We start from the raw sequence: 9,357 nt of genomic DNA on the forward strand, positions 1-9,357 counted from the left end.
TCATCTGAAATTATAGTTCCATCCTTTGCATGTTAAGTGTTAAAAATTTAAATCATGGTTTCATAAAAAATAATTTTTTTATTCCTGTTTTTGCCTCAACCATTGAAATAAATAAACTTTTAAGTATGTGAATTGTTTTTATGTAGACTAGTAAATCTGTAACCCCAGTTCACTTACTAAGAAGATATACTTCTTTATTGTGAATTGGTTAGCTTTTACTTTGTTGCAAAGATTATTGGACATTCACTGATCTACTATATAGTGTTATTGGTAGATTCCACACTTGATTAATTTTGTGACTTGTTAGGATGTGTACCAAAGCAGCTGTGACCTTTTTCTTTATGTGATGATCAAGAGGATGCTGGTTAAGTAGTTTTTAACTCCCTCTAAACGTTTTGATTTTTTTTAAAAATATATATTTATAAACACATATACATAGTTTCAAGCAAGCATTAGCACAGAATTTCCTCCCATACCATAAATGCACTATGTGAAGATTTGTGAAAGAGCAAAATAGGTAGAAATTTTAAAACTTGGAATTGGACATCATATAAAATTGATAAATTGTTATAAATCAGAATCGTTTTCTCAAATTTCCTAGATTCAACCATGTCATTTCAAAGTGTTTGGGATCCCAAAATATGTACCAAACTTTGTGTAGTGACTCCATATCTAAAGGTTGTGAATCTCACCTTAATATGTGAATTTAATCAGTGTCAGTTTCTTTTTTTACTTGCATAAAAATTATTTAGGTACTGTCACTAACACATGAATGGTTTGCAAATTTTTTTCTTTAGGTTGTAAACAGAAATCATCACACAGTTTGCTTAACCGGTCTGATCAACCCAAACTAGCTTATAAATCAGAATCGTTTTCTCAAATTTCCTAGATTCAACCATGTCATTTCAAAGTGTTTGGGATCCCAAAATATGTACCAAACTTTGTGTAGTGACTCCATATCTAAAGGTTGTGAATCTCACCTTAATATGTGAATTTAATCAGTGTCAGTTTCTTTTTTTACTTGCATAAAAATTATTTAGGTACTGTCACTAACACATGAATGGTTTGCAAATTTTTTTCTTTAGGTTGTAAACAGAAATCATCACACAGTTTGCTTAACCGGTCTGATCAACCCAAACTAGCTTATAATAAGCTGAAAGGCAAGAATCCAGGGGTTGTCTTCTTGCCAGGTATTTTTTCAAATATGAATGGTGTAAAGGCACTTGCATTAGAAGATTTCTGCAAATCTGTTGGTCATGCTTTTGTAAGGTATGTTTTTTTTAAAAAAAACACCTGTTGATTGATGATATGTAACTAATTAATTTATATATGATGTTCTAAATTGTTGCCTTGTTAAATTTATAAATCTCATTTGCTACTTGTCTGGTAACTTTATGTTATATATAAATTAATACTGCTAAGAAACACAAGCATGAAAATCCACTCGTTATATTGGCAAGAAACTAGTGTAGAATACTATGACCCCTCTAAAGTGGAACTGGTAACTTATTTTCTGCTATGTGGATTTCTTTATCCAAACCTATCCTCAATGGAAAGTGTGGCATATAATAGGTCTCTAGCAATGATAACAGTGAAGTATAAAAGTAGGATCAACAAGGACCTGGATATCTAAAGGACTATCTCTCATTGTTTCTGCTCACTTGATATATTCAGACAGAGCGAGCAAACTGAGCAAGTCCTTTCTCTTTTGCCATTTTGTGGAACCTAGAAAGCTTGCCTTCTTTGTTATTGGCCCTCCCTTTGGAATAGTAGTCTCCCAGATGTACAGATAGCATCCACTCTTCTGAGATTCTGAAAAAACCTTAAAACCTGGCTGTGGGGTCAGTGTTTTCGATAGCAGGGAAGGCTGTCACACTGTATTTTAATGGCTGTTTTTAATCTAAGCTATTTTGTTTTGTCTGCTTTCATTTTTTAAACTTGGTTTTAGATTTTATGAGATACCCAGAGTCTGTTGGAGTGAGCAACTATAATTAATGAGATTAATAATAGTAAAATTGTGGAATATAATAAAAAATATCAAAGGAAACAATATTAAAATATTATTTTGATATTTTTATTAGACCCTGCATTATATGCTATCTTTAGTTTTTAAAGTCCTATCAGGGACTGCATAACATAAAACACATAGCCATCCAAATAAGAAATTATAAAGGCATGAATTACTGTAATAATCATTTCCCAAAAGATAGATATACAACATAAGCATTCCTGGCCACTAATGAAATGTAATCTTCTAGGTGCAGTACTGGATCTATAAGTGTCAGAAACACTACTCCAGAGCAAGTTGTTGTACTTCTTTATTGTAAAATTTTTCAGAACTATTTCTGTTTTGACAGAATTGAACTTCCATTTATTTACCTGCATTTAATCCTTCACCTATATTTAGTCTTTAAGTGGTTTAGAATTTCATATCTTCTTTTAACATTAGTTAAAAGAGGGAGTGCAAAGTTTAGATGTCGTTAGCATATTAAAACAAGCCAGAATTTACATGTCGAATTATCTCCACTATACACTACATAAATTAGATGCAAACTAGGGCCCTGACAAAACCAGCCAAGAGGTCAAGCTGTACATTACCACTGTAAGAAAACATTCAGCCAGTTAGGACTGGGACTTCCATAATAACGGATTCCACATATCAGTCGTATGTTCCAGGAGATAATATGGTTGATAGTACTAAGAAAGGTGGTGACAGAATAAACAGATATGCACTTCAGTTGTAAGTATGGACCAAGCATCAGAATGGTCAAGAATATTTCTGTTACAAATCTTGTAGGAACAGAAATTACAACACTTTTATTTTGATAACTATTTGGTAGCCCCATTGAGGGCTGCTTGTAAAATCCTAACTTTATTTGGACTCTTTTTTAAAATTAATTTCACAGGTTTGATTACAGAGGCTGTGGAAGTTCAGAAGGCAATGTGAAAGAGTGTACTTTAGGAAAGTGGCGGAAAGATGTGCTTTCAGTACTGGATGAACTTACAGAGGGACCACAGGTTGACTAGCTTTATTTTTAAACAAAGCATAACGTTTCTCAACTTTTACTGTATTTTTATTTTTATTTTTGGAAAATAGATGAATACATTCATAGCTGCTGTTTTAGAGACGCTGGTATAAAGACTGTTCAACTGTCCGTGCTTCAAAGAGAAAAGGTGTTCAGAACTTGCCTAAGCTTACTCATAGCATTTCTTAGCATTCCTTTAAATCAAACTGCTTCTACGTAAGCCTAGGAAGTGAGACATTAAGGAATATGAGAGTGGAATATAGGTGCTTTCATACAATCCAGATCACTTTATTTCTTTTGAACCTGGATAACTGTAATCCTACCAAATATAGTTTTGATTTGTAAAATACTTTGATAAAATTAACTTTTGATTGATGGTTATTGTTGCTTATAATACATCTCCACAAAATTGACTTTTAAATCAAACTGCTTTGAGAACACAGAAAAATTTAAAACTATGCTAAATAAGAGCCTTGGTGGAGCAGTGGGCTAATGCCTCCTTAAGTAACACCAGCTGCCTGCAATTAGTGCAGGTTCGCATCCCACCAGGCTCAAGGTTGACTCAGACTTCCATCCTTCCGAGGTAGGTAAAATGAAGACCCAGATTGTTGGGGGCAATTAAGCTGACTTTGTAATAATGCCGCTTGGGGTGTGTGTGAAAGCACTAATAAGCAGGCATATACATAGAATGAAGGCTACTGCTAAGCTTGTAAGCCGCCCTGAGTCTTCGGAGAAGGGCGGGATATAAATGGAATTAAAATAAATAAATAAAATAAATAAATAATAAGAGCCTTAGAACTGCAAGCTCAGGTTTAACTACTCTGCTATTGTTTATCTCCAAATGAGCCAAGCATAGATGAATGAATGTCATGGTACTATGCAATTTTTGCTTACATGAAGAACAAATAATGGAGTCTTGAGTTAATTTTATTTTTTTCATTACATTTCTTTTGTGTGTCACTAGGAGTCAAAAATTATTTGATAACACATAATCAAAATCTCCTTAAAACAATTCAACATCAAAATAAGCAAGGTTATTAAACTATAGTTTTAAATTATAGGGCATTGTGAACAGGCATACTGTATATTGACTTACTAAAAATAAGGGATCTGTAAAATACCGTGAATAAATATGGTTCCATGTTCAATGACGTTTATATTCAACAGGCAGTTTTATCATTTATCTTATTAATTTGTTTTATTATTATACTGATGTATATGTCTGTGAGCTATTTCTGTAACAAAAGTGCTATTAATGTGCTATTAAGATTTTAGTTGGTTCCAGTTTGGGTGGATGGTTGATGCTTCATGCTGCAATTGCGCGTCCAGAAAAAATAGCTGCACTAGTTGGAATAGCTGTAGCTGCAGACCATATTGTATCCACTTTTCAACAACTTCCTTTAGAGGTAAGAACCAATATAGATTTGGTATTCAAGTGCAAATACCCTCATGTTTCTTGAATATACAATGCTAGTTAAGGACCTGTGATAGATGGTGATGTCAGTTGGAGAAATGAGTACTACTTGAGAATTAGGAAGAATAATAATCTTTTATTACGTAAAGTATATGTGGTAATGTTTTAAAAATCCCCCTTTAAGAATACTTAGTTAAGTAATTTAGGGTTATCACAACAAACCAAGTTGAGAATAGCTAGCTAGGCCAAGAACTGTTGTTTCACATTGCTTCAGAGTTCACTAAATTTCATCTCATTTCAACTAATCAGAATTAATTTTTACTACAATCATTCTTGGCTTTCCATTATATAGATTCAGGTGAGGACCCAAAGGATTGAATTGGTGTAATGTCAATGAAGAATCTAACCCAGTAAATAAAAGATAAAATATGATGATTTAAAGGTTGAGCAGAAAAAAAAATGTGACCAGTTTATGAAACTTGTTTGTGATAAAGCTCTTAGATTCAATGTAAACTTGCTCTTCATGGACAGAATTTCATATAGTTCCTGGAGCAACATCCTGCAATATTATCTGCTTATTTTTTCAACCAGTGGACTCTAATGAAACAAAAAGGCTTCTCTCTTATATAAGTTTCATTACTTGGGAGGTTTATCAATGCCCCTTTTGGCTGTCTTGACAAACTAGAGCAAAAGTTGGTTCCATGTAATAGAACACTTCATTGGAAGAAGGGATGTTTTTGTGAGCCACTCATGTCATTAGGATGGAGCCTAATGTTCCTAACAGCTTGATTTAATGCAAATCTGTGAAAGGGGACCACACATTTTTGCAATTTTTTTCAGTGTCAGTCACCATATTATGTACAATGCGTCCTCTCTAGATTAGATTGACACCCTCATTCTTAGCTTTCCAGAAAATATTTTTTTTTAAAAAACAGCTGTTCTGTGGGCCTTTGGGAAATAATTGATTGCTGGTATATTTCCTGCTTTTATGGTTTGCATGTGTTTCATTGGCTTATATTTTTATTGGGTTTTTCTTGCTGTAAACATTGAGGAATAAATAAGCAGCCAAATATATAAATAGTTGTTGGGAGGTGATATTCAGTATAGATAGCTTTGTGATAGGTGTAATAGGTCTCCTAGAGTTTATATTAAATAATACCTTATATGAACCAGAACCCTCTTTCAGAAAGAGAAATTGATCAGTTATTCATGCTAAGAAATATTCAAATTAAAGGATTTTCATGCAGTGTGCATAGGTATGTTTTGAATATTGTTTGGAACTTCAGTGGGTACTATGGATAACGCATTTTGTAAAAGGGATGTACATAAATTTTCACCCAAGATATGATAAATTTGAGAACATTTTGTGGTACTTTTGTAAAATGTTTGTTTGGGGATTGGCTTCTAAGGCTCAAAGCACTAATTTACAAAATGCTGCCATCTATCCTTTATAGCATGCCACTCCTGCACTTTTGCCTTTCTTTCCAATATATCAACCTTACACATGTTTAATATCTTAGGCAAAAAAAGAAATAGAAGAAAAGGGTGTATGGAAACTCCCAACCAAATACAGTGAAGAAGGATTTTACTCTGTGCCATATGAACTCATTCAGGAAGCAGAAAATCACTGTGTGTTGAGCAGTCCACTACCTATTAAGTGTCCTGTAAGACTTATTCATGGCTTAAAGGATGAAGATATCCCATGGCAGATTTCTATGAAACTTGCAGAGAATATTGTCAGTGGAGATGTGGATGTTATTCTCCGCAAATCTGGCCAACATCGGATGAAAGAGAAAGATGATATCAAAGTTATTGTGTATACTGTGGAAGACTTAATTGAGCAGCTAAGTACTTAAAATGAATTGTGTTGTACATAAGTTTACATATGGTTCTAGAAGAGAAAATTCAAAAGGAAGATAGCTCAACTAGAACTAGCTGGAGCTTTAAAATTATATTTTAATTTATTTTTTTCTGTAAATAGTTATTTCTTCAATGCTGCGTTTGCACAAGTAATAAAATGTGAAGAAATGCTAGTTAACCACATTTTACTACACACAGAATCACTATCTTTATGCAATATGCATTTCTAATATTTTGTACTCTGGTATATTAATGCCAATAAATAATATGCTTTCTATCTTTGGGTGCAGTCTGACTTATTTTCCTTTTTATACCTTAAATAAATGCAAACTATACTGTTCTTATATTTGTAAAATATAAGTTGCGTATATTAGAGTTTTCGCTAAAATTATTTCTTATGAGTGTATATGTGCATCCACATGCAATTGGATATTTTTTTAGCATTGGGAAATATTAAAAATATTAAAAACTGGGGTAAGTATTGAATTAATTGAAATAATTTATTAATTTTTATTTATATGTGCCTACTTTTTACCTTTACTCAAGACAGATTGCTTTGAAATACTGGTTCTTTTCAGGAAATAGAAATTTATGAAACATTTTGGTTACAATTTGCATTGAAGAAGTAACTTTCAACAACACATTTATTTGATAATCCTACAACCTAAGCAGAACTATTTCTATAGATTTTAGTGATGCTTTCTTCTAAATATATTGTCTGCATAGTGTTGGAAATTTTGCACGAAATCAGTTGCAAAAACATCAAATTGTTGCTTATTAAAAACAAGCAAAAGAGAAAAGGATCACACTGATGACTTTATTAGTATTTGCTGATTATTTATTATTATTTAAGGTTACAGAAGATTTTAAGATTTATTTTCCTGTCTGATGTGGTCCCAATTTGGACTGGAATGCCCTCGCTGGGTGAGACTACCTGATCATTGCCAACAATGCATTTCTTGTAAGAAGTGGAATTCTGAGTCATATAGAGCAGGTGTCCCCAACCCCCATTACCCAGCTGTGTCCTATTCAGAACAGGGCACATGCTTGTGCACTCTGGCCCGCATCTCGCATGACTCAAGCTGCGTGCTCACATGGTACGGTTCCCCTTTCCCTCCTGAGCAGGGCCGCCAAGACGCAAAGGTTGGGGACTACTGGAATAGAGAGTAAAACTAAAGTTTAAGAATGCCTTACTTATAAATGGTCAAACTCTGTTCTGGATTATTGCTACTGGTAGTTTTAAAGTTTGTAATACAAATTTGTAGGTATTTCATAAATTGAGCTACCATTCTATTTGTAAGAACGATCCTTAGGCTTTCCAATAAACAGTCATTCTATCAGAATAAAGTTAATTTGTATAAAATGTTTTGACCTACATAATGTTTTAACCTTCCCTGATCATTCCTAGGAAACATTGTTCAACATGATGTAATGCTATTCAAAGTTTTATTTCTTATAAAAGCTATGTATATGTAGGATTGTTTTTCCTTAGTTGAACAGAAAACAAATCTAGTATGGTACCATTAAAAGTCAGCCATAACAGTTATGGCTGACTTTGTACGTTGCAAGACAAACATTGAGTCCATTTCTGCTGCAAAACTGAGGTGTCATGGATCAGGAAATTAAAGATTCAAATGTTCAATGCTAACTGCATGGCAGTCTGATGATATCTTGTTGCTAAGTATTGCAAATAGAGTTTACCTAAGCACATAGTTTTTTAAGGACTCAGTGTTTGAAACGCAGATGTGATTGTGGGGTGGGTGTATTTTATATTTTGTAAAATGTTCTAAATCACAAGAATTTTTCTCTGTTTCCCTTTGTGTTTGGTCAATGGTTAGCTATATTTGATGTCAGGTGGTTAATTTCCCCCAAATAAGTGCAACTTTCATTGAACCTGGTAGCATTTAAAGTCAACAAAGTTTCATTTACATTATTGTTGTTAGTTGCGAAGTCCTGTCTGACCCATCACGACCCCATGGACAATGTTCCTCCAGGCCTTTCTGTCCTCTACCATCTTCTGGAGTCCATTTAGGCTCGTGCCTACTGCTTCAGTGATTCCATCCAGCCACCTCATTCTCTGTCGTCCCCTTCTTCTCTTGCCCTCAACCTTCCCAGCATTAGGCCCTTCTCCAGTGAAGCCTTACTTCTCATTAGGTGGAAAAGTATTTGAGTTTCAACTTCAGGATCTGGCCTTCTAAAGAGCAGTCAGGGTTGATCTCCTCTAGGACTGACCAGTTTGATTGCCTTGCAGTCCAAGGGACTCGCAGGAGTCTTCTCCAGCACCATAGCTCAAAGGCCTCAATTCTTTGGTGCTCAGCCTTTCTTATGGTCCAACTTTCACAGCCATACATTGCAACTGAGAAGACCATAGCCTTCACTATAAACAATTTATTGGCAGGGTGATGTCTCTGCTTTTTAGTGTGCAGTCTAGATTTGCCGTGGCTTTCCTCCCCAGAAATAAGCGTCTTAATTTCTTGGCTACAGTCCCCGTCTGTGGTGATATTGGAGCCCAGGAAAATAAAATCTGTCACTACCTCCATTTCTTCCCCATCTATTTGCCAGGAATTGAGAAGGATGCCATGATCTTGGTTTTCTTAATGTTAAGTTTTAACCCAAGTTTTGCACTCTCCTTCTTCACCCGCAACAAGAGGCTCTTTAGTTCCTCTTCACTTTCTGCCATTAGAGTGGTATCATCTGCATATCTTGATATTTCTCCCGGCAATCTTAATTCCAACTTTTGATTCATCCAAACCTGCCTTTCTGATGATGTGCTCTGCATGTAAGTTAAACAGGCAGGGAGACAGTATACAACCTTGCCGGATTCCTTTCCCAATTTTCCCATCTCTTTAAGAACTTGCCACAGTTTGTTGTGATCCACACAATCAAAGTCTTTAGCTTAGACAATGAAGCAGAGGTAGATGTTTTTCTGGAACTCCCTAGCTTTCTCCATGATCCAGCGTATGTTGGCAATTTGATCTCTAGTTGCTCTGCCTCTTCGAAATTCTGCCTGTATTTCTGATAGTTCTCGATGCACATACTGCTGGAGTCTAGCTTGTA

At 34.6% G+C, this 9,357-nt stretch overlaps 1 protein-coding gene across 1 annotated transcript in view; it reads left to right on the forward strand.

The window, feature by feature from the left end:
* Nucleotides 1-6,577, forward strand: part of ABHD10 (abhydrolase domain containing 10, depalmitoylase) — a 7,493-nt gene extending 916 nt beyond the window's left edge. Inside the window, exons 2-5 of the mRNA XM_083361399.1 lie at nt 1,086-1,269; nt 2,907-3,018; nt 4,295-4,432; nt 5,961-6,577. Of these exons, the coding sequence (XP_083217525.1) occupies nt 1,086-1,269; nt 2,907-3,018; nt 4,295-4,432; nt 5,961-6,296 (770 nt within the window). The 3' untranslated portion in view covers nt 6,297-6,577. The remainder of the gene's footprint in view (nt 1-1,085; nt 1,270-2,906; nt 3,019-4,294; nt 4,433-5,960) is intronic.
* Nucleotides 6,578-9,357: the final 2,780 nt, after the last annotated feature.

Source organism: Vipera ursinii (genome assembly GCF_947247035.1).
Source record: "Vipera ursinii genome assembly, chromosome: 4".
In the NCBI taxonomy this organism is placed as follows: domain Eukaryota; kingdom Metazoa; phylum Chordata; class Lepidosauria; order Squamata; family Viperidae; genus Vipera; species Vipera ursinii.